Source organism: Apiospora marii (genome assembly GCF_038362585.1).
Source record: "Apiospora marii strain CBS 49790 chromosome Unknown utg000005l_segment0_segment0, whole genome shotgun sequence".
Classification (NCBI taxonomy): domain Eukaryota; kingdom Fungi; phylum Ascomycota; class Sordariomycetes; order Amphisphaeriales; family Apiosporaceae; genus Apiospora; species Apiospora marii.
The window spans coordinates 2,988,452-3,011,348 of record NW_027117377.1 but is presented as its reverse complement, the minus strand read 5'-3'; the positions used below and the strand labels follow the sequence as shown (position 1 = coordinate 3,011,348).

Genomic DNA, 22,897 nt, shown 5'->3' with positions numbered 1-22,897 from the left:
TTGTCAAGTAACACACATCCCGCATAGTCCAGAAGAAAGGGGATAACCATCAGCGCAGCATTATTTACCGTCCCCTGTGTATCTCTTTTGCATACGCGGCATGTAGAGCCTTCCACTTCATATAGGATTAATGATCAGCCTGGAGTTCATATCAGAGGTCCTCTAGATATCCAATATAACTCGCTATGCTGTGTCCGTATTCCACATCCTGGAGAAATTTACAAAGTGAAGTCATTGATGTATTTGATATTTCTATCATGATGGCTGGAATAAAAACTCCGCGACAGGTTTCTGAAGGAGACTTTTACAGTCCCTAATGATACAGGTTCTGATTACACTAGTCAGGATTTCATCAGCTAGCCGCGAGCGGCGATGGGCGGGTCTTAGTACTGAGTGAATTTGGAAAAGAGGTTGGCCTGTGTATGGTCACTCAGAAGCAAGGAGTATATACATGATGAGGTATATTAATCATATATCTTCTTATTTCGGTGTTCTCGGATCTTTGAGAACCCATGATGTAGAATCGTCCGGCCTTCCTGGCCGGGTATTGTGATTGAATCTCTCCGAGCTAAAAAAAAAAGCTCGCAAACCTGCTTTGTATCGAGGCCCTTCGTGATCCTTGACCTGTAGAGCCTGTCGCAGTCTTAAGGTGGATTCTCTTTACTTCGAGTACCTCCTTGCATTCATCGTGGTGTGAAAATGCTGTTGTGGAATGGGAATCATTCTATACGGCACCAGAAAAGGGAAGAGATGGTAATATAAAACCCACCTTCTAATCCTCATCCTCAGACTTCAACATATCGACATTCTCGGCAACATTAGCAAGGCAATATCTACCATCCCCTATCTTCGCCTTCGTTCTCAAGCCATACTTCCAACCCCTTTCATATATACTCAGCCTCTCTTCCCTGTCCCACCATGCAGCTCACCATCGGAATCCTTGCTCTCATCACCTCCCTCCTAGCTGCTGAGAACAGCGTTGTATTTGCCGGCGCCACTCGTGTCGAGAACCACTGTGGTTTCACCATCTGGTGCGCATCCGCCAAAACCGACGGCACAGCGAGTGTCACCCGGGCCCTGGGCGGCGGCAGCAGCGCCACGTTTCAGGACATCCACAATGACAATATCGGCGTTTCCCTCAAGTGTGCCAACAACGCTGGTCTCTCACACCCCTTCCAGATGGAAGGCGCCAGTACGTCCATTTATGTAACTCCTTCAGGCCACTCAACCACTCTCACTCACTGACAAGCACCCGTCACCTTTTCTCCTCCGAGTGTATCAAGTGTATACAATTTTGTAGTCTTTGATAACCATAGGGCCCATCAATTTTGATCGTTGCTCCTCTTTCTAACTTGCTACCTGTACAGTCAAGGGCGGTACTGCCTGGTACGACCTGAGCGCCGTGGACGGCGACCCGTTCCTTTCTCAGCGCCGCGTGGGCCATTGGCCCAACACCAACTGCCAGATCGTCTGCAATCCAGGTGAGACGGGTTGCGAGTGGCCTTACATGCCCACATGCCCAAATCCTACAGACATGGTTTTGACTCTTTGTTAATCCGGGCCCCCCATTGGATTGGATACTACCATTGGAATTAAAGGGGGTCTGGGTTGCTACTCTGATACGGGTTGGATTGGCGGGGCTTTGATTTTCTCTCCCATAAAAGGGTTGCAATTTGTTAAATATGATGGCTCTGGTGATGAGAGGGGTGCTGCAATGGTCCTCAGGGGTATATATACAAGTAAGGCCCAGGGTAGAGATTCAACATCTCCACATCCATGATTAATTTCGACTCTATCTAATGGTATTTCAAATACGAAACTACTAAATGAGTCTACTCTGTACCAAAAACATATCTAGTACGCCATGAGTTTCGACATCGCCAGTGAATACTCGGCATCCTTAATAAATAGCGAATATAATATTGAATTCAAAAAAAAAAAAAAAAAAAAAAAACGTAGCTTGTTGCCCCTTCCCCTACCTGATATTGGTTTGCTCGACTAAGACATTGCCGTGAAAGCTTCGGGATAATGCCAGTGAGTATACTTATGTATTATGTCAATTATACAAATTATCGTGGCAAAGGTATACGACGTATACGTTGATTGTTGTTATTACAGGATCTCATGTTTTTGGGACAAGCCCTAGGCATCTACCCACGGAAACACATACATGTAGACTGTTTCAAGTAACTAGCATATAACTGATAGGTATTAAGGTATGTCCGTTTGCCACACTCGATAGCCACAATACTTGTTAGACCTGGGAACCGTAGATCACGCCCACCATCACCGGGCTCGAAAAGGGGGTGGGAGGGAAATGGGCTGGCTCTTGCAGGTTGGTAGTCCGAATCATTGGCACTTTTGCGCATTTAACAATGTCTACCCTTCTACCGAGGTTGGACATAAATTGATTGGCCATTTCTTCTCTTCGTATATGCAATTGTTCCCTGAACTGGCAATGCCAGGACGATACGTGCAACGACCACATCTTCTCCAATGATTCATAGTGAATCACCCGGGGGTTTCGACTGCTCCGCGGAGGTTACACGACAGCGTACCGGGCATGCCACCTCCCCTTGATATCGATCAAAACAAGATGATTCATTCTGATATCCAATGCCATCATATCAACCAATGGAGATATAAGAGCCCTTAGGCACAGGCAGGTTTACTTCATAATGTTCAAATCATTTCACTCAGGCACGATCAGACGCGAAGTGTGGTTGGTAGAAGTGTTTCGACGACTATTCTCGTAAGTGAACCTAAACCCTGGCGAGCCCTCATCCTTTTCCTACATCGTTCTTCCATGAATGAACAGAATCACGTTCCCTGGTCCGACTTGAACCGTCACTTGCGACGGCCAAATGAGTGACAAAACCAAGAGCCGACATCGTCTGATGAAGACCAGTCAGCATAGCTTGGCATGAGCAGCCCCTCTTCGTTGACCATCGGCTAATGAATTCATTTCTCCGACCCAGCCTTCATGCGAAGCATCGACCTGAGTGCAGATGCCTCGGCCTCTTGACGTGCGAGGCGGATCTTCAAATCATCACGCTCATCCCGAACACCCTTGAGTTCCATCTCCAGCTCAGTAATACGATCAATCTTCTTCTGACGATACTTCTTAGCGGCAACGTTGTTGCGCTGCCGCTTCAGAGCAGTACTAGAATCCACTGGCGGAGAGGCGCGTTTGCGCGAGTTTGTTTGTGTCCCAGAAGAGTCCGGGGACTGGGACTCAGGGGTAGGGGAGTGTGAGGCGGCAAGAGCAGGGGAAAATGATGGAGGAGCAGAAGACACGGGGAATGCTGAAGAGCTAGTGGTCGCAGGTGGCTGCGTGCTGTTTGCAAGAAGTAGTTGGTCTATTTTCAAGGTTAGTGGCAACATCACCAAGATGAGAGTACCTTGTAGGCTCATGTTTACCATAGATGTCATTCTGAAACACTTGTGTAAAGTCAAATGCGTTTTCTTGAAGGGGCTGAAGGCTTCCGGACCATTGCACATCTGGGACATCAAGCCCGAAGTGATCAATGCCCGTTAGCCAATCAGCAGATGTAGAGCCAGTGTTCCCAACTTGGTCCCCAACCCCATACAGGGAGAAGTCTGTCGGCTCAAAGACAGAGATCTCCCAGGGCTGGAGATTATGTTGGTTCGCAGGCCATAATCCACTGCTGGGGCTGGAAGAAGCCGATGGTGGATTGCGACGGTGCGAACTGGACGGTGACGGTTGATTGCTGCATTTTGGTATGGTGTTGCGGCCTTCACTCAAGGCCGGGAGGTAAAACGGGTTGAATTCCTGAGTGATTGTACTGGCGCCGTCAACTGTAGGACGGCGGGCTTATTTCTCCCGGGCAGGTTGTCTCGGGAGAGGTGGATGAAGAAGAAAGGGAGATTCCCATTCAGATTGGGGGTGGTCAGATCCCACTTAAAGGGAACACAACGCATGCGTCCGTGCGCCGATCGGGGTCCCACATCCGACTTCAGCGCTCAGCGAAATCCTGGCTACTGGCTGAGCTTACCTCAGATGAGATATGATTCATCCGGCCCACTCGATCAATTTGCTGCACTGGATTTTACTAGCAGGCGTTACATACACTGCCTTCGGCGGAGCCGCTGGTCGCCCGTAGTACCCCGCTACTCGAAGCCACTCAACCCCTCCAGCTTACGTGCATACCCAACCTCAGGGGACTGTGGGAAAGGAGGAGTTCGGAACTACTCCCGAAAGAGTACTGACAAGTATTTGGTATCTGCTGCAAGGACTCTCGTACGTCGTTTGGCGATAGAATTCCCGTCACCCGTGTTGCATCAATATATTGCATGCTTGGCTGCATCTACTGATTGGTGGACCTTCCCGAAACAAGCTCTATCTTTTGGTGTGGTTCGTGCTTCTCCCGTCACCCAAACATCGGCTCTGCGCATAATCCGACCTCTTTACCCTCTCCTTCTCCTAGGCCGTGGAATTGGTCCGACATCTACGCGCCTCCGGATATGATTAACGCTGTGCTGGTCTTCAATGGCCAGGGCCAACCCCGGCTCACCAAATTCTACACCCAGCTGGTGCGTGACTGCATGCGTTCCTACTAATACGCCGTATTGCGCTCTACTGACGCCCACCGCAGGAGACTAGCATACAGCAACGCCTAATCTCGGAGATCTTCACCCTCGTGTCCAACAGACCCGACGGCGCATGCAACTTCCTACCGCTGCCCCCCATCCTCGCTGCTTCCGGCACCTCCCACTCCGCTTCCGAGCCGCACAACGACGTCCCCTCGCTCGTCACCTACCGCCACTATGCTACTCTGTACTTCATCATAATATCTACGTCTACCGAGTCACCGTTGGCGCTGCTCGACTTGATTCAGGTCTACGTCGAGTCGCTTGACAAGCTGTTTGAGAATGTGTGCGAACTGGACCTGATCTTCAACTTCGAAACCCTGCACTCGGCGCTTAGCGAAATGATTGTCGGAGGCGTGGTGATCGAGACAAATATGGACCGCATCGTGTCCGGCGTTAAGGCCCAGGGTACGGTTGCGAAGAGGCCTGTCAACGAAGCCAGGCCTTCAGGGCTTGGTGCTGGACTGGGAGGCACATTTGTCTGGCCGGGGCGATGAAGACTGTACCTACAAACACTGAGTATGGATGGGAGTTCGGGAGTTATCACATCAGAAGTGGTGTGTTGAGAATTGGCGCATACAGCCAGGAAGCAGCCTGAGACTACTGGTATGGCTCTTTGAAGTTTTGGTACAATCGCATAGAATACCAGTGGATATGGTGTCCTCCCAAAGCCTGAAAACGCCCAGAAAATGCAATGCAGACATCTTATACATAATATAGCGCTCGGTCCGTTATTCGACAGCTCGTCGTTCGTTTCTTTTGTTGGGAGAGAAGGCGTCGACAGCGCCCCAGAATCGGCCTCGAATCTTCACAAACACACAAGTTAGTCCCATCAAAGGTGGAAGGAAGCGCATGGGGGTACAAGGGAGGAAGACTTACTCCTTGGAAGGGCTGTTGTTCGGTATTCCACTCCATGAACAGAATGCTGTAGATCGCCACACCTGCGAGGCCCCTGTGTTAGTTCTTTGCCTGTTGCTGAGGGTTCGTCGGTTTCAACCTACCCGAAACACTGAACAGCTGCGCCAGCTTCACGTATTTGTCCCATCTCGGCCGCATTGTCGCGAGCTTGACCCGTCGCTTGTACTTTCGCTCGAACCGGAACTGTTCCTTCTCGGAGAGCTTAGAGAAGTCGGGCGGCCAGACCTTCTTCGGCGTATAGCGGCCGTAGATGCCGGGGGCCGATGCTCTGGCCGCGGCATTGCGTATCCTGAGGGGTATCGGGCTCTCTACTGCCCTTCGCGCGAGGGTTGTGAACATCGTTGAGCGTGCTGGCGAGGGTCAATTGCACCAGTCGACGACCAAATATGCTGTCCCTATTGATGGCTCGTTTCGCACTTGAGCTGCACCCAAAACTTATGTGGCTGAACAGGGCACAGCCACTGCTGCCTCAATTAAACCCTCCACCTGCAGGGCCGTGGCTACCCAGGCTGCCCCGCCTCTCCGGATTGATCCACCTATTAAGCCGAACCGTGAATAAGCTATGGTGGTTGCTTTAAACCAATGTCTGTCTGTCACTCACTCACCATTGAATCATCTACCTCCTCTAATTCAAAAATAAGTATTTTCCTCCTTTACGGCAAAAAAAGAGATCAGATCGCATAATAAAGCGACCCGAAGTATCGTTTGGGCGGCCTTGGTCGAATCCTCGCATCTGATCAGTTCGGACTTGTCTATTGGGCAAAGTTTGGTTGCGGATGCGCTGACTTCCCTATTGGTAGGCACCTTTGCGCGACTTGTGACAGTTGACAAGCGTCCAGTGTTGTTATTCCAGCCTGCCCCTCCCCCTTCCCCCAAACATCAAGTTCATGTTGTTTCTGCCGCCTGACCTGTTTACTGAAGTATGCTACACTGCGTACCTCACGACAGAGCTGTGAGGTGGACTGGGCAATGAACTTGAATCCTACTAGGTAGCCGGTTGCCTAGTTTGGTACCTCACATGTGTGTTTTCAACTCGGAAGTCTCAACTCTGCCTTGGCTTTCTTGCCCGCATTCTCACTGAGACATACCGACACACATCGCTGCCCAACTGTTCCCTCTCCCCGCCCTGTTTCTTTCGGTCAAACGATTACTTCACTATCTTCGATAGTAGTCGTGTCAGTCTCTTACTTGCCCGCTTCTTCTTGTGTCGGCTCTTCGTCAAATCATCATGGCCCCTAGTATGATATCACATATCACTTTGCTGAGCATGGCTTAACCAAGATTCAGGGCTGGGTCTAGACAACAATCCCTTAGTTACACTTTGTCACCTGTGCTACCAATCTTCCTTGCAGCGACCTCGGATCATGTGGTCTAAGCTATTCGCTTCGATACGCTGCAATGATAGCTTTGCAGGCGTTGACAGTCCACTGTTGATGGAAACTGTTGGACCGCAGCAGATCTTATCCTCATACTCGGTACCGGTGACGATGATGAGCCAAGTCGACTATTGTGATCTCACAATAGCATTGGTACTGAGCTAAGATGTGAGGGAGTCAGTGGCTGCCCACAAGCCACCTGTGGCTCATAGTGTATGGCCACCCCCCTGGGCCAAGGTCACAACACAAAATTTTGTGAAATGTTGCAGAATTGGGTGCACTGACGATGGCGAAGACGCGGAATACAATCGCAAGGAGGTGACGCGAAGTGGCGCAAGGAATCGCATGAGTTCAGTGGTCTTTCAATCTTGGAGATGGATACCTGCAGATGTGCTTGTGATACCAAGCTCAGGCGCACAAAGCGTGACGTGGATGCAATCGCATGTAGTGCCGGTCAGGAAGCCTCACTTGGAGCCATTGGACTACCTGTGTTGATTCAATTGCAGCCTGATCGTTTTTACTCATGTCTCTCGCCATTGGACCATGGGGCGATGGAGGACTCGCCAGTGCTGGAAACCAAAGGCGTCCAGGACGCCTCTTTCGGGAAGACTGCACTCACCGACGCGACTTTCCGGCTTATCCTAGAGTTGCCAATCTCTATTTACAGCTTACCTCCGCCCTTCCTCGACGGCATCCCAATCAAAAGTGTGCCCCCAAGACGAAAATTTGTATGGGTTTGGAGCTGTGTCAGTATATTTACACTATCATGTCCATTCATTTCGCTAACACTACGAAAGTGCTCCTGCGGCCAGAATCGAATTGGCATTTCAACTCAAGATTGCACCTATTGTGGTGTCCCTCGTTGCGCGAATTGTGTGGTGCAGAAAATCTCAACCAGATAAACCCGAACCAGACCCATTACGAGCCAATACACCGCCATGGGCAAGAATACTGTTGTTACTCGATATACGCAGGGCGGAATACTGGAATCTCAACACACATCAACATACTTGTCGGGCGGAATTGGCGTTCAGGTGGTTATAATAAAAGTTGATCTCTTCGTACTCTTTCAGTGGATGAATATTGGTAGACGTCACGCACATACAGTTCGGCTCTCAGTTTCAGCGAATATATATTTAATCTGGACCTCGATCTGTACAATCCACGGACTGCTGAACAAGGGGTCATCGGCTGCCTTGGTGTTACTGGTCATTAAAGACATCATACCGTGGGTCAATCTTGTTCCGTCGCAGTTCATTAATCTCTGATTTAACGTCATGCAGTACGATGAGAGCAGACTCAACCAACAAGGCTTTGATGGACCCTGGAGGCGGAATGATTGATTCGCTCAGACCAATGCTATACAGATGGAAAGATGAGTTTCTGTGTCGGCGAGAATTGCGTCTGAGCGAGGAGAACCGCTCGTACTTGCAGGATGACGCCGAAAGAAGCTCGAACGAGGGCGAAGATGTCATGAGTGTCTTATCTAGGGCCTACGAAGACTCCGACCGATGGGCATACGGAATGAAGCCGCTACAAAAACTATGTGAAGGTCTCAAATTAAACAAGCTTACATCAGCTACCCTCGATAGGGAAGAACATGTCGCTTTAGTTTTTGATAGAGATGGCTCTGGACGCAGAAGTGATGGCCCACTTACAGCTGGCGGATTGTATAAGGTACTCAGTGTGCCGGTGAGTTGATTCGATGATTCTAATCTTATGATTCTTTTAGCGGTCACGGCTTAAGATGTATGCTAACTACTAACTAATATGGTTTAAGAGATTTGGTGCTGTCACATCCCCATTAGCTATCGAGGACGAATGTGATAAATCAGATGCTCTGCCAGTCCCACGTAGGATTCGGGCAGACCAGCGCATCATGTAGGTATCATATTGGGCACTGCTGTGTTATATTCGCTGATTCCCGATGTAGCTATCTCACAGACCCGGATCGGTACAGCATGGCTGTGCTTGCCGCGACGGTTTCTGTTCCGCAGGCTTTGCCTCTTATCGAATTTATGACGGACCGCTTGTCAGAAGAACCTCGGTTTTCCATCAGTGTTCCTGTGAGTTTTGTGTTTTGGAAGGAGGGGAGCTATGCTAACGGCGTTTGCTATGTTAGCCAAAAGGTGTCGCTGTTTTCAACATGCTATTTCAGATGCCTTTCCTTGTCTTTCGCGCAGTGCCATCCGTCGTTGATGCAAAAGGGCCATCAAAAGAGCGTTCCAGATGCACTTACTTAGCGTTCCTGACCTTCGACTCGGTTCTAAATGGTCGAAGTGCGAGCCGTACCGAAACCCCCGTCCTATGCGAGGCCACTTTCTCCTGCTTCATTCACGGATATGACTCTGCCAGATGGACAGCATACGGCTTGTTCGACACCAACTTCGATGAACCGGAGTGCAGAGAGTCTGCTTCGCAGTATTGTGAAGATTCGGCATCTGGATTTGCAGGCGACCCTCTCACGCTCGCCAAAGAGGACTTAGACAAACCGGTCGCATGTCCAAGGCATTATTTCCTCCGTATCCTTCACGCCAGAATGGTCCGAGTCAGCGATGAGTGGAGGAAGGTAGTCACTGAGGTACTTGAATTGATGCAGATTGGGGTAAGTTGTCCTAAAAATTGCAAGGTATAACCAAAACTGAGACTCTGCATGACAATGAATCTTACTATTGGGCTTTTCTATTGAACGGGTTAACCTATGAAGTTTCTGATGTTTACGAACAATTTTCCGTATCTTGGCTGCTACCGGTCACGCTGACCACCTCGTACTTCACTCAGAAAGAGCAATGCAAGGCCGTATACAAGTTGTTCCAGCACCCGAATACCAGCCCCAATTCGGCATCAAAAGTTGCAGAAGAGCGAGGGTCCAAACTTAGACGAATTGATCAATGGAACACCGACACGATTGATCTTCTTATGAGATTAATAAGACTTCTGTATAAGACAGTGGCCTCGTGGCAACTTTTTGTCTCGAAAGATGCCAGGTACCTGTACCAGACAGGCTCCCTTACCAACATCGGGCCCGACGCTGTCCAGACATTAGTCGGCATCCATGACATGATCGCTGACCTAGATCGCTTGCACGACGAACTGTGTCATCAGTTAGTCGTTTTCGAAAAAGGCTGCGTCCACGAGCATGAGCAACACAATCGTGACGTAAGAAGCCGTCTCCTTTTCAGCAAAGCGTAAGCTCTTGATCTGACCATGACTAACTTCGTGTCTAGTTCCATTCCTTCCTTGCACAGGCACAGCAAACGATGTCAGAAGATGTTCGAATATTAACTTGGGTCAACTTCGTATTTCTCACTTACACCCGGTTTTAGATTGCGAGTACTAACCGCACTCGCAGGTGTTCCTCCCGGTTCTCGTCGCAGCCTCTTTATGCAGCACATCGGCGGCTCCTCTTATCGTATTCTTCGTCGTTCTCGTTACGCTCGCAGTCGCCATTCTAGCGTTAGGCACTCTGAAGAGATGGCGATGGTGCTTGCGAGTTATAGGATGGATGAAAGGCAAGCTGGCTGCCAAGCATATTAATGCCCAGATAACCCGTGGCGGTCAGCCCATCCTTCCAACTAGTCATCCTACATCCAGCCCATCACCGACAGCTATTGACCAAATGAGTACGGCTGATTCAATACCGCGCTCACGAGGCTGCGACAGTCTGACATCGAATGCCAGCTATAGCACTACAACTGAGCTGACTTCGGAGCTGAGCAAACAACAGCACTGAAACGGGCTTACCCGCTGAGCTTTACTCTTCCGGAATCCATCTTGGCTTAAGTCAGCTAAAAAGGCTACGGTGCAGTCTTGGTTGCAAAGCGCTTCTGCTGCTATAGGGGTCAGTACGGCGATCTCTACTTTTGAAGGTTGCCCAAGACACTATATTCATTTCTCTCTATCTTATACGGCGTTAGAAGTTGACTTCTAATGATGAAAAGGCATCGCAGTAGATCGTTATTTACTACAAGATTGAATAAGTTAATAATGACCTTCTCTAAAACCCACATGAAGATGTAGTGGTCGTTGACAAGGCGGGGAAACTGATGCTGTGATGCAGGGATTGACCTATGTGAAATAGCGTATATTATACCCCAACAGCTGATTCAGGCTAATATAACGTCGTCCAAGTACTTCCATACTCCTACTCATATCCTCTTCACTTCGGTTGCAATGTCTCGGAAAATGGCAGCAACTGTAATAGCGAAGCAGTTGAGAAGCCAATCACCCGTTTAGGACGAAACTCCATGAGCCTATTGAGCGCTCGGGAAACCATGTTCTCCATCACCATAATTTCGGCCCTCTTCGCCAGTCACTTATACCCCATCACTGCCCTCGATGTCCCCGCCAGCCTCCCAGCCCAAGTCACAGTGAACCTGAACCAGCGATACCAAACCATAGACGGCTTCGGCTTCTCCCAAGCCTTCCAGCGCGCCGCATGGCTGCACGGCAAGCTCGGCCTGCCGCCGGCGCAGCAGCGGGCGGTGCTGGACCTGCTGTTTGACCGCGCGGCCGGCGCAGGCGCCACGATCCTGCGCAACGGCATCGGTTCCTCCGCCTCGTACGACCGCGACTTCATGAAGTCCATCGCGCCGACGTCGCCGGGGTCCCCCGACGCGGAGCCAGACTACGTCTGGGACGGGTACGACGCGGACCAGGTCTGGCTGACCAAGGAGGCGCTTTCGTATGGCGGCGGCGAGAGCGGGCTCAAGTACATCTATGCCGACGCTTGGTCGGCGCCCGGGTACATGAAGACCAACGGGGACGACTCCAACGGGGGGCATCTTTGCGGGCTAACGACCTCATCGTGCTGCGGTAGCGGCGACTGGAGGGAAGCGTACGCGCGGTACCTTGTCCAGTTCCTACGCTTCTATCGCGAGCGCGAGGGCATCGAGATCACGCACCTCGGCTGGCTCAACGAGCCGGACCTGAACCAGACGTACGCCTCAATGCTCTCCGACGGGTTTCAGGCCCGGGACTTCGCTCGCATCCTGCACCGGACGATGCGGGACGAGGGCTTCAGCCACGTGCGACTCGTCTGCTGCGAGGCGACCGGCTGGACGCAAGGGGCCGCGATCCTCGCCGAGCTCCAGGCACAGCTCAACGAGGCGGATGGGGACGGCGACGCTGCCTTCTTCGACGTCTACTCGGCGCACGCCTACTCGGCCGACCCCAACCGCCCGCTCCAGACCACTCGTAAAGTCTGGCAGACCGAGTGGGCCGACCTAGACGGCCGCTGGAATTCCGCGTGGGACAACCTCGGCAAGGCGGGCGAGGGCATCGGCTGGGCCAACAAGATCCAGGAGTCCTTGGTTTTCGGCAACGTCTCGGCCTGGCTGTACTGGATCGGCGCTGAGCCCACGCCTACCAACTCCGCACTCATCCAGCTGCCTATACAGCAGAGTAACGGTAGTGGCGCGACGTACAGTGTGTCGGGTCGCTTCTGGGCCTTCGCGCAGTTCTCCCGCTTCGTGAGGCCGGGCGCGGTCCGGGTCGATACGGAGACGGACCGGGGATTCTTGGGGACCAGCGCCTTCCTCCTGGATGATATAGGCGCTGAGAGTGGCGACGGCCGAACCATCAGCGTACAGATGGTTAACAATGGACATGTCGACCTCAACGTGCGGGTTGTCGTCGAGGGGGGTGATGGTAATAGCAGCAGCAGCAGCCCAGAGATCTGGCTGACGAACAACGACAACAACCTAACCAGAGTTTCGTCCATAACGCAGACCCTGGGAAACAGCAGATCGCCGTCTTCCGAGTACGCGGTACTTGTGCCCAAGAGATCCATGGTCACTTTGCGACTATGAGCCGCAACTAGTCTAGTACATATGTAAGCAGAGAGGATATGTCAAAAAGAAATCCACATAAATATAAGATAATTCTAATAATGGTCATGCATGGTATATTCGCTCTTCTACTTCACCCTACTCATTATAGACTCCGCCCCCCTCACGACGTCCATCTGCGCCGCGCGCGCCTTGACCGAGTTGAGCATACTCCGCTCAAAGTCGTCGCGGGAGCGGAGCACGGCCTCGACCCAGCTGAGCTGGAGGTCCCAGTAGGCCGTCTTGAACCTTTCGAACACGTCGGCGACGGCCTCCTTGTCCGTCATGATGAGGTCCGTGAACAGCTCGAGCACGCGCCACGTCTGCTTCACCGAGCTGCCGACGTCCGGGTTGGCCAGGCTGCCGAAGAACTCAAACGCCGTCGAGATGTCGTTGAAGATCTTGTCCTGGAACGGGTCGGTGCGTCGAAACTTGGCGCCCTTGTTGCGCACGCTCGTCAGGTAGCGCACCAGCAGCTCCTCGGCAAAGACCTCGGTGAAGATGTCGAACAGCGAATAGTGCAGCACCGGCTTGTAGTCGGCCAGGTAGTCCTCAAACGTGTTGACAATCTGCTTCATCGTCGCGCTCGTGTACCAGCCCGGCGTGAAGAAGACGGGCAGCGCGTCCTTGAAGTCCACGGCCATGACCAGCGTGACGAACTTGGTGATGCACCACGTACTAAAGTCGACGTAGCCATCTCGGAGCATCTCGATCTCGCCGTCTGCGCGCTCCATGTACTGTTGCGTCACGACGGGCTCAAACTTCTGCTTGAAGCTGGTGAGGTAGGCAAAGCGGCCATCCTCCTCTTGGTCGTCGATACACGCAATCTGGTCGTTGGCAGTAGCAACCAACCAGTCTTGCAGCGGTGTCAGACCCTCCAGCTCCGGGACCTTGCCCTGTTCGTATTTGAGAGATTCCTCCTCGAGCATTTTCTGGAAGGACTGCTGGCGGCCGCGCAGACGGATAAACATGGCGTCTATCACTCCCTCCGCTACATCAGCTCGCTGCGAATTCCCTGCCGCGTCGACTTGTTCTCGCAGCATGCGCCACATGTCGACCAGGTTCCTAGTGCGGAAATATCCGTATTCGTCGCTATCCAAATTCGAGCCCTCCGTGTTGCGATTCGCGAAATCCTTCGTCTCCTGGGCAAAGATTCTATCAATCCATTCATCGAGGAATTTGATAATGAGGTCTCGGAAGCCTCGCACAAGCTCCTGTTCACGGTTGTCAATGACGTGGGGCGTCAGGTCCGTCTCGGCGAACCCCAGCTTCTTCATCTTCTTGTAATACTGCTCCGGCCAATTGATGATGGCCAGAGTGTTCGCAGAACTAGCCTCGGGGTCATCGATGATGCCCACGAGGAAATCGTGCATGAGTTGGTGATATATATTTCCGTACGTCTGAAGAATCCTCCACTTCTTTGGCATCAGGGACACCATGCCTTGCTTAACAGCATTGAGGTCGTTGAAATACCATTTCATGAGTTTGGCCAACCCCTCGGGGTCGCCCAGGAAATCTTCCCTAATCTCGTCAAACTGCTGCTGGCAGCTCATATTGATGGCTTTGATGAATTTGCCCTTGTAGCCTCGGACCGTCTTGGCGCCGTCCGTGATGCTTTGGAACCTGGTGGCCATCTCTTTGTGGTCCTTCAGAGCCTCCTGCAATGCCTCTACTCTCTGGTCGCTCTTCTCCTCGGCCTCCACAATCAGGGCCAGCCGTACCACTAGACTGTTGTTGTCGGCAATAAGCAGGTCGATCAGACTGACCGAGACGAGGCCGATGTGCTCGTCGAACCAATCGATGGCGTCGTCTAGCCTCGAGAAGTAGTCCTCCAAGGTAGACTGTAGGCCCGGGTCGTCGGCACGTTGTATTTGCTCCATGGCGTCGTCGCGAATGTTGCGTAGCTGGGTCAGCTCGTAGTGGATGGCCAGCAGGTTGGGCATGGTGTCCCGGTCCTCTTCGTCCTCGCGCAGCATGTTCTCAACTCCGTTGAGCCGCTCGTTGAACATCTCGAGGTTCTTGCGCATGGCCTCGACGGCTTGGAAGTTGCGATGGGCCTGGGAGACGAGGTTGATGTTGTTAAAGTCCTTGATCATGATCTGGGACTCGGAGCACAGCCTGTCGATCTTGGTCATCTCCTCCTTAATCGCCTGCACCGTCTTTTGGCCCTCGGTCAAGCCATTCATGCCGGTCTGGATGGTTTCGAGCTGGTCACGCAGACTGCCCCGGAGCTGCGAGTCGATGACATTCTTCTTTCGCGTGAACTCCAGCTTCAGCGCCGGCAGCTTGTCGAGGTCGTCTGGGTGTCGGAGGAGGTCCGCGAGCTTGACGGGGGGAGCGTCCATCGTGTCGAATGGCAGTAAACCAACCGTTGCCAGCGAGGCAATAGGGTGTTGGGTTATCTATACCATGCCCAAGTGTCTCGGGCAGCGCTGTGGTAGAGGCTGGAAATGGCGATTTTAAGGGGCGATGCCGGATGTCGATGCTGGATTGGGCTTGAAATAAATGATGCGTGTTTGAGGTCGCAAAGGCGGGAGAGTGGGCAGTGGGTTCGTCCCATGAGTTGGCTTGGCTGGACACGCCCGGACCTAACGCTACTGGAAACCTACGGGGAATCTGTACAGTGGGGTGACCCCTAAAACGTTCACTACAAACAGCCTAACCCCTCTCACCCAGGACTTTCAACTACACTTACATATGTAGCACCGAAGCCATTCACACACATCACTAGGTAGTCTGGCAAGATAAGACCTGGAGATTTGGATTCCACTAGTTTGATTTGATGATTGTTATTCCATTCTATTCATTGTTGCTCAAGTGAGCAACTACTCGACAAGCTGATCATACCGCTATCTGATCTCAAGTTCTAATATCATAGCCTGCCATCTGAACAGGGCACCGCTTCGACTGCTTTGGTTTTACTGTTTTTACATATTTGGTCCGGTCCGAATGTGACTCTTTTTCAATCAGCATCCAGTCTGGCCACCGGAGGGGTGTCATCGACTTGGATCCCGCCTCGTTTCTTCTCGTTGGAGTCCCAGAACGGGAGCCGCCAGCCGCCCTCGCCTTCCGGGACGCTCAGCCAGAGCCTCATGAGGTGCCGGCGCGGCTTGCCGCTGTCGGGGCCGAAGTCGCGGTACGCCGTGCGGGCGTGGAGCGTGTGCGAGTTGGAGACGAACTGGATGTCGCCGACGTCGAGGATCATGTGCAGCCGGACGCGGTGGCACGTGTCCTCGAGCACCTGCGCCGCCTCGGCCTGCTGCGGGGACAGGGGCGGGATGATGCCCTGGTCCGAGAAGCGCGCCAGGCTCTTGACGAAGTACGGGTCCCACTTGCAGTAGACGCGCTGCTCGCGGTCCGGGTTGGCCGGGTCCGGCGTCTCGAGGTAGAACACGGACGTCCGGATGTAGGGGTCTTCGCCCTCGGACACTTCGCCCTTGCGGTCAAAGTACCAGACGGGCTGGGTCAGGAGCTCGGCCACATCGGGCCGCTCCGCCTGCAGGATGTTCCAGACGTGGTGGATCGAGGACACGTCCGACTCGCCACCGAACTCGGACTTGGCGATACACAGCAGGCCGACGACGTCGCAGTCGTCGGCGTGGAAGAACTGCCGCGCGTTCGTCCGGTAGATACGGACCTTGTCGATCTGGGTGCTGTCGTCGCCGAGGTCCTTGACGTGGCCGAGGATGTGCCCGCGGCCGTTTTGGGAGACGGGGTAGCCAATGTAGGCGCCGAGGCCCATGTAGGCAACGGCCGACTTGTGGTTGCCCCATTGCTCTACGGGGAAGCCTTTGTACAGTATGAAGCCTTTGCCATCCAACATCTCGCGGCGCATGGCCTGTAGCGAGGGTGCCAGGTTGGGAAGGGGGAAGTTTTCTCTGGTGATGCCCGTCAAGGACTCCTTGGAAGACATGAAGTTATCAGCCGCCTGCGAGATCTCGCTTATCTCGTCGGCGGAGAACTGGTGAACCCATCTCTCGGGGTTGTCGGAATAGTCTTCTGGGTTCCATACTGTTGGGCCGGAAATGGATTTGGGGAAGGAGCTGTATGGGTAGAGTTTGTTGTATAAGGGAGGGTGTTGGCCTGTCGAGGGTGCGTTAGTAAACGTGCTTGAGATAGGCTGGGAGCAGGCATTGCCAGACGTACCGGAAGTCTTCAGTCCGTCCGGGAAGACATTGTGATCTGGGTGTCTGATAGCCGCCTTGAGCTGGTCGATATGATCGACAACAGGTGAGTCGGCTTCAAGAGCAATGGGTGCCATATTGGGGGTCAAGCGAGGGCGAAGGTTCTGTACACAATGATATGGACGGTGTCTTGTGCTGTGTCTATCTGATTGGCATGCAAGGTACACAACGAGATGGCCGTAAGGCGAAGCCGCTCAAGTATATACTGCCCATCACCCCTCACTTCTCGGCATCCGACCGACGGTCACATATATTGTCTTATTATCGAGATATCACGGAATCCGTCAATCAGTGGCTGTGATTGGCTTGGATTGGGGGCTTTGGGGTAAAGTTTGGAGATGGGCAAGGGGTTCCGACAAGCACGCAATCCTGCCCCATTCACTCGACATCCCGCAAAAGTAACTAATCAGTAGGTGAGATCTATTCTAGGTAAGCCGACACCCCCATGGTACAGCCGTGATCTAGTCTGCCGCGAAACAGGCCGGGTTGTGAGGGATCGCCGGTGCGGGTAGTGACGCGGTTTGGGGTGGTCACGCCATCCGCATCAATGAGCACGTACCCGCTGGCAATGGCCGTAGCGACCACTGGCGCATCGGGATGCGACCCGACAGAAGCCACAGAGAGCGTCTCAGAGAGTATCTCGGAGACGCAAGATCTCGCTTTCATTACGTACTCTGACATTATCTCAAGGTAACAATAATACCTCGAAGTAATGTGTATTAAGACACATTGCGCATGAGCAATTGTGAACATCAATAGCCTAAAGGGGACTAACCGATAGTGAAGGTCCGGCAAGTCATTCGCAGCTCCCCAGGAACGATTAACCTTTTCTTTCTACAAGAAGAGTAAATCGTTTCCAATACGATAACGGCCTTCCCCATATTATGATGTAAGAAGGCGAATATAACAGTAATTTATATCCAATTCATGGCGCAAAGCAGGAGTTGAGCAAAGAACTTGACTAGCCAGCCAGGCCGTCACTGCCGACGACTATTCTCCTTAGCGTTGCTCACCTACCTAGGTAATGATTGAATTCCGGTCACTGTATCGCCGTTGAACGCGCAAATATGCGATATATGCAGAAAAGCCATGTTGCGGCAGTATGGTACCGCGACTGGTCTAAACTCCAAAAAGAGAGTTTGGACATCTTGCAAGCTTTTTCTCATTTTCTCCATTTCGCATCGTCTATCTTGCCGTTGCTGGATTTCGGATTGTCGTCGAGATAAAGGATATATTCCAGAAAAGAGTTGCCAGGTCTCGAAAGGTGCTCTTGAAATCCTGCAAGTGCGCTTGAGAAACCTTACAAGGCCCTGTCTCCATTGGCCCTTTGTTCCATTGAGTGCTTCAACAGCTTGGTCTACATCGGTAGCCCGTTCCTTCAAGAGTTTGCTTGGCAACGAGACCGGATATCGATACCGAACATGAGCTGAACTTTTATTTGACAAAAGCATACCTAATATATCAGCTGTTCGACTTGTAACTTGAAAACATGTCGAATTGGCAGCTGCGGGCGGGTAAGGCATTTAGGGGAGTTGGAAAACGACAAGAGATGTCCGAACATACCAAGAGCACAAGATCCATACACGGTTCGAAAGGTTGAGTCGTCCCAAGCCCTCGCTCTCAGCTTGCTGTAACAGATTCAATAATTGTCGAGTGGGTTTAGGGCCTTCGTAGACAAGGAAATCAGTCAATCCAGCTCAATCCAAAAGGTTAAGCTTTCCATTTTCCAGGTGGAATAATCAGACACCAGAAAAGATTCCTGTGCCTTCCTCCGCCACCACTGGAATAATCAGTATCCTTGAAATAGCCAACGGCAAGAGCTCCAACGACGGGGGAGAAACATGATCATCATCACATACAAACCCATACGACTTAGGCGACTTGACTGGATCAACAATCCCCATTGATTCTCTCGAGTTACTTTGATACCGTCACCGAAACCTGCCGACAACCAAATACCCACGATGCCTGACAAGAAGAAGGACCACGCAGGTAAGTCGCGCGCATATCTAGCTGTCTGCAACATGGTAAGCTTCTCCGAGAAGACTCACGACGCTCATGATATCAGGGTCGGGCGCGCCATCCTCCTCCAAGACCAAGGCTCCGCATTGGAAGGATAAGATCGAGCGCAAGTCGCGCGCCATTGACAAGGAGCTGGGCTTCGACGAGGTCACGGCCGAGAACGCCGATGAGTGGCTGAACGCCCGGATGGGTCGAATTGTCCAGGAGAGTCGAGAGCGAGCCGAAGCATCCTGGACTCAGCTTGAAGCTGGGTTGGAATTCCAGCGCAAGATGAGCCGCGGGGTCCTGCCCTGCTCCAAGGAGACACCGCCGCCGTTGGACAGTTCTGCCGCGAAGTCATCCCGACGAGCGATGACTAAGGCCGTCGCCCCACGAGCTTCGCCCGAGCAGACTAAGGCCGTAGAAGGTTACCAACCGGGCAACCGGAATTCCATCTTGCCTGAAGACTTCCCGGAGTCCAACGTACGTGGCACTCCCAGGCCTGTTGGTAACATCAACGACACCAGAATGGCTACACCGCCAGTAGAATATGAAGCCTCTCAAGCATATCCCAGCCCGGCGAAGCCGCAGAAGCGCCGCCCATCCAAGTCCCTCAGCCCAGAGAAGCAGCAGAAGCGCCGCCCTACGATGATGCCGTCTCCTACTACACAGCCATCCAACGACAAGGACGAGGATGATGACGAGGACTACGAGTACGACATCGATGAGGACTACCGCGAGGGCAACCAAGACGCAATTGGCATTCAGAGTGCCTACCGTCGCCGACGGCAAACAACAACAAAACGCCGACACGCTTCGTCACGGACCAAGACGGAAGAAGCCCTGTCAAAACAGGAGGATCCGAATGATCAACGATCTCAATCTAGAAAGCGCCCCCGAGCCAACCCCCTCGAGACGAACCTTGGCCCTAACTGGGATTTCCACTTTGTGGATGGGAGCAGACCAACCAAGGCGCGGGGTAGTGGACACACTTGATAGTCCGGAGCTGGACGGGACGTTGTGATTTGCATTGATACCCTGAGAAGCGATAATGCATGGAAGGACGGGAGTTATAGTGGAAGATGTGAGGCGATAGCGCTTTGTTTCATGCGTAATGACGAGTTGCCGGATGCATCCATTGCGAGCGATGCAATACACGTTTGATCCTGGTAGTCTCTATAATACGAGATAATGCATAACTGTTAATATCCATGCTGGTCATGAGTTACACGGGAACGTTGTGCCTATTTGGATGTATGCCTGCAGCTTAGTCACACGAGTATGCAGTCGGTGGTCGGCCTGTCTTGTTCATTCCAATGCCATATATGCCCTTTCCCTCAATGCCGGCATGCCTATTTATAGGCATTACGTAGATGCACTAAATGACCGGGGTGCCCTTGTCTTGGCGAAGACGGGGGAAGGAACATGCCACATGGTGGGGCGCCTGCGACTTCTGCTAGGGCTGAAGAGGACAAATTGGAAAGCTCCAAACTAGAAACTAGAAGCTCGGGTCGGGAAGCTATAGACGACCCCTCCGTCTCTCCGTTCGTCATACCCAAACACAACGATCGGAATTGCCATGACACAACAACATGGCAGGAGAGAAAAAGAAGACCCCGGCCGCCAAGGCCAAAACCATAGTCTTTCTGCATCCTGATCTCGGCATCGGCGGCGCTGAACGCCTCGTCGTGGATGCCGCCGTCGGCCTGCAGAACCGCGGCCACAAGGTTGTCATCTTCACCAGCCATTGCGATCCTACCCACTGCTTTGACGAAGCCCGCGATGGTATGCCTTCTTCCCTCTCCCCACGTAACCTCCCCTCTTTGCTAACCGCTGCTGTGTGCAGGCACCCTCGACGTGCGCGTCCGCGGCAACACCATCGTCCCCTCCTCGATCCTGTCCCGCTTCAGCATCCTCTGCGCCATTCTCCGGCAGCTGCACCTGATCCTGCAGATCGCCTCCTTCTCGACCGAACTGAACACCCTCTCCCCCGACTCCTTCTTCATCGACCAGCTCAGCGCCGGCCTGCCCCTGCTGCAGTATCTCTACCCCTCGGGCCGCATCCTCTTCTACTGCCACTTCCCGGACCTGCTGCTGGCCCAGGGCCGCCAGCTCTGGTGGAAGCGCGCCTACCGCGTCCCCTTCGACTGGGTCGAGCAGTGGTCCATGAGCTTCGCCGACGCCATCGCCGTCAACTCCAACTTCACTAAGGGCGTCGTCCGGCGCACTTGGCCCTCCCTCGCGGCCCAGCGCGGCGCCGGCGCCGGCGGTAACGACGACTTCGAGACCGTCTACCCCTGCGTCGACACCAAGTCTAAGAAGAGCGAAACGAGCGACGAGATTGAGACGGACAAGCCGCTGTGGGGTGGCATGAAATACCTGCTTAGCATCAACCGGTTCGAGCGTAAGAAGGACGTCGCGCTGGCCATCAAGGCGTACGCCGGCCTGAGCCCCTCGGCGCGGAAGGGCGTCCGGCTCGTCGTCGCGGGCGGATACGACCCCCGCATCCCGGAGAATGTGGGCTACCACCGCGAGCTGGTCGAGCTGGCCGACTCGCTGGGCCTAACCAACACGACGGCCAAGACCATGGTAACGGCACTCGAGGTGCCTGCTGAGATCGACGTGCTGTTCCTGCTGTCGGTGCCCGCCCTGCTTAAGGACATGCTGCTGCAGTCGGCGCAGCTCCTCGTCTACACGCCGGCCAATGAACACTTCGGCATCGTGCCCCTCGAGGCCATGTTGGTGGGCGTGCCCGTCCTGGCCGCCGACACTGGTGGTCCCGTCGAGACGGTCCTCGAGGGCGAGACGGGCTGGCTCCGGTCTCCGGCCCAAGTCGGCGAGTGGACCGAGGTCATGGACTTGGTGCTTAGCAAGCTCTCCCCGGACGAGCTGGCCAAGATGTCACGAGCCGGCGTGTCTCGTGTGAGGGACAACTTTGGCGACGTGCAAATGGCGGAGAGTATAGACAATATTATGGACAAGATCTTGGCCACCTCGACGAGGCCGGGTTCGTGGGCACCTGTGTTCCTTTTCGGGTTCAGTGTGGTGGGGTTGGTGGGTGCAGGTTTGGCGGTGGTTGCGAATGTCCTCAATAACTGAGGACAAAAACATTGAATGCAGTAAAGCACCTCGGCGATATGAATTACTCAGCAATGTAAGGTAGTCGGCGACGTGAGTCACACGATGCCCACCATGGGATGCCATTGCTTTACAACATGGCTGAGGGGCACTGTAAATAAACAAGAAATATCACGATATTGCAGCTGCTCTTATGTGTCACGTCACGTATCACCTTCAGTCACCGAAAACGAACAAACATGGCTGTGCTAGGAATCGTGCATGAATTGCATGTATCTTGGGTATATATTCTTACAGGAGTGGTGAAGGGAGGGCCACTGTAATGTTCTCCGGCCATTCGCACATCCATTCCCAGTTGTGAAAATTGTGTGTGCCCTGGGATCGGTCCCTTTGAGGATCATGAACCCCCTTTCCTTCCCCCATACTCAAAAGGCCCGGACAACGCTTCCTTGGGAACGCCGCATGCGAAAACAACGATCCTCTCATTGGCGGGAACTTGGACAAAAGATAAAATGTACAATCGTCAATAGTAAGATAAAGATGAAAATAAAGACAGACTTGGTAAAACACACACGAATAGACACTAGGACTCCCCATGAGAACCAGCTATGCAACAATCACAAATGTCGACCACCGAACCCCCAAATTATCTTCGTTGATGAGCGCTGGACAGGTAACCTCCCGGAAAGAATCAAAAATAAGACAAAAAGGGGAAAAGAGCCGGCTGATCCAGACAGGCCTCAGCTTTCAGCACTTGGCTTCTCTGGCGCAGAACCCCCACGGCATTGCAAGAGAGATAATCACTGCACCCATCAAATTACGATGCAGGCACGCATGAGGAACAACTAGATAGAGGCGCATTACAAGTACAAGTCTCGACTTTACGAGAAGGTCACCCTGC

At 52.9% G+C, this 22,897-nt stretch overlaps 10 protein-coding genes across 10 annotated transcripts; 6 read left to right on the top strand and 4 right to left on the bottom strand.

The window, feature by feature from the left end:
• Positions 1–918: 918 nt before the first annotated feature.
• PG985_008848 (antigenic thaumatin domain-containing protein) lies at positions 919–1,555 on the top strand (the record flags this gene model as incomplete). Its single annotated transcript, XM_066828616.1, has 2 exons — positions 919–1,192; positions 1,368–1,555. 2 exons carry the CDS (start codon positions 919–921, stop codon positions 1,553–1,555), a joined length of 462 nt encoding a protein of 153 aa, XP_066683528.1.
• Positions 1,556–2,961: 1,406 nt separating this feature from the next.
• Positions 2,962–3,793, bottom strand: PG985_008847 (uncharacterized protein; the record flags this gene model as incomplete). The annotated part of the gene is made up of 2 exons (XM_066828615.1): positions 2,962–3,337; positions 3,402–3,793. Coding segments are annotated over 2 exons (768 nt in total), but the record flags the coding sequence as incomplete, so codon positions are not given.
• Positions 3,794–4,485: 692 nt separating this feature from the next.
• PG985_008846 (uncharacterized protein) lies at positions 4,486–5,108 on the top strand (the record flags this gene model as incomplete). The annotated part of the gene is made up of 2 exons (XM_066828614.1): positions 4,486–4,554; positions 4,617–5,108. The coding sequence occupies 2 exons, from the start codon at positions 4,486–4,488 to the stop codon at positions 5,106–5,108; spliced, it is 561 nt and encodes a 186-aa protein (XP_066683526.1).
• Positions 5,109–5,342: 234 nt separating this feature from the next.
• On the bottom strand, positions 5,343–5,868 carry PG985_008845 (uncharacterized protein; the record flags this gene model as incomplete). Its single annotated transcript, XM_066828613.1, has 3 exons — positions 5,343–5,417; positions 5,491–5,552; positions 5,613–5,868. The coding sequence occupies 3 exons, from the start codon at positions 5,866–5,868 to the stop codon at positions 5,343–5,345; spliced, it is 393 nt and encodes a 130-aa protein (XP_066683525.1).
• Positions 5,869–8,192: 2,324 nt separating this feature from the next.
• On the top strand, positions 8,193–10,638 carry PG985_008844 (uncharacterized protein; the record flags this gene model as incomplete). The annotated part of the gene is made up of 7 exons (XM_066828612.1): positions 8,193–8,597; positions 8,686–8,786; positions 8,839–8,971; positions 9,064–9,510; positions 9,687–10,064; positions 10,133–10,204; positions 10,258–10,638. 7 exons carry the CDS (start codon positions 8,193–8,195, stop codon positions 10,636–10,638), a joined length of 1,917 nt encoding a protein of 638 aa, XP_066683524.1.
• Positions 10,639–11,179: 541 nt separating this feature from the next.
• On the top strand, positions 11,180–12,715 carry PG985_008843 (endo-exoxylanase; the record flags this gene model as incomplete). The annotated part of the gene is made up of 1 exon (XM_066828611.1): positions 11,180–12,715. The coding sequence occupies one exon, from the start codon at positions 11,180–11,182 to the stop codon at positions 12,713–12,715; it is 1,536 nt and encodes a 511-aa protein (XP_066683523.1).
• Positions 12,716–12,822: 107 nt separating this feature from the next.
• Positions 12,823–15,078, bottom strand: PG985_008842 (exocyst complex component Sec6; the record flags this gene model as incomplete). Its single annotated transcript, XM_066828610.1, has 1 exon — positions 12,823–15,078. The coding sequence occupies one exon, from the start codon at positions 15,076–15,078 to the stop codon at positions 12,823–12,825; it is 2,256 nt and encodes a 751-aa protein (XP_066683522.1).
• A 617-nt stretch (positions 15,079–15,695) lies between these two features.
• Positions 15,696–16,994, bottom strand: PG985_008841 (uncharacterized protein; the record flags this gene model as incomplete). The annotated part of the gene is made up of 2 exons (XM_066828609.1): positions 15,696–16,816; positions 16,880–16,994. 2 exons carry the CDS (start codon positions 16,992–16,994, stop codon positions 15,696–15,698), a joined length of 1,236 nt encoding a protein of 411 aa, XP_066683521.1.
• A 1,887-nt stretch (positions 16,995–18,881) lies between these two features.
• On the top strand, positions 18,882–19,914 carry PG985_008840 (uncharacterized protein; the record flags this gene model as incomplete). The annotated part of the gene is made up of 2 exons (XM_066828608.1): positions 18,882–18,909; positions 18,986–19,914. The coding sequence occupies 2 exons, from the start codon at positions 18,882–18,884 to the stop codon at positions 19,912–19,914; spliced, it is 957 nt and encodes a 318-aa protein (XP_066683520.1).
• Positions 19,915–20,510: 596 nt separating this feature from the next.
• On the top strand, positions 20,511–22,017 carry PG985_008839 (mannosyltransferase; the record flags this gene model as incomplete). The annotated part of the gene is made up of 2 exons (XM_066828607.1): positions 20,511–20,703; positions 20,765–22,017. 2 exons carry the CDS (start codon positions 20,511–20,513, stop codon positions 22,015–22,017), a joined length of 1,446 nt encoding a protein of 481 aa, XP_066683519.1.
• Positions 22,018–22,897: the final 880 nt, after the last annotated feature.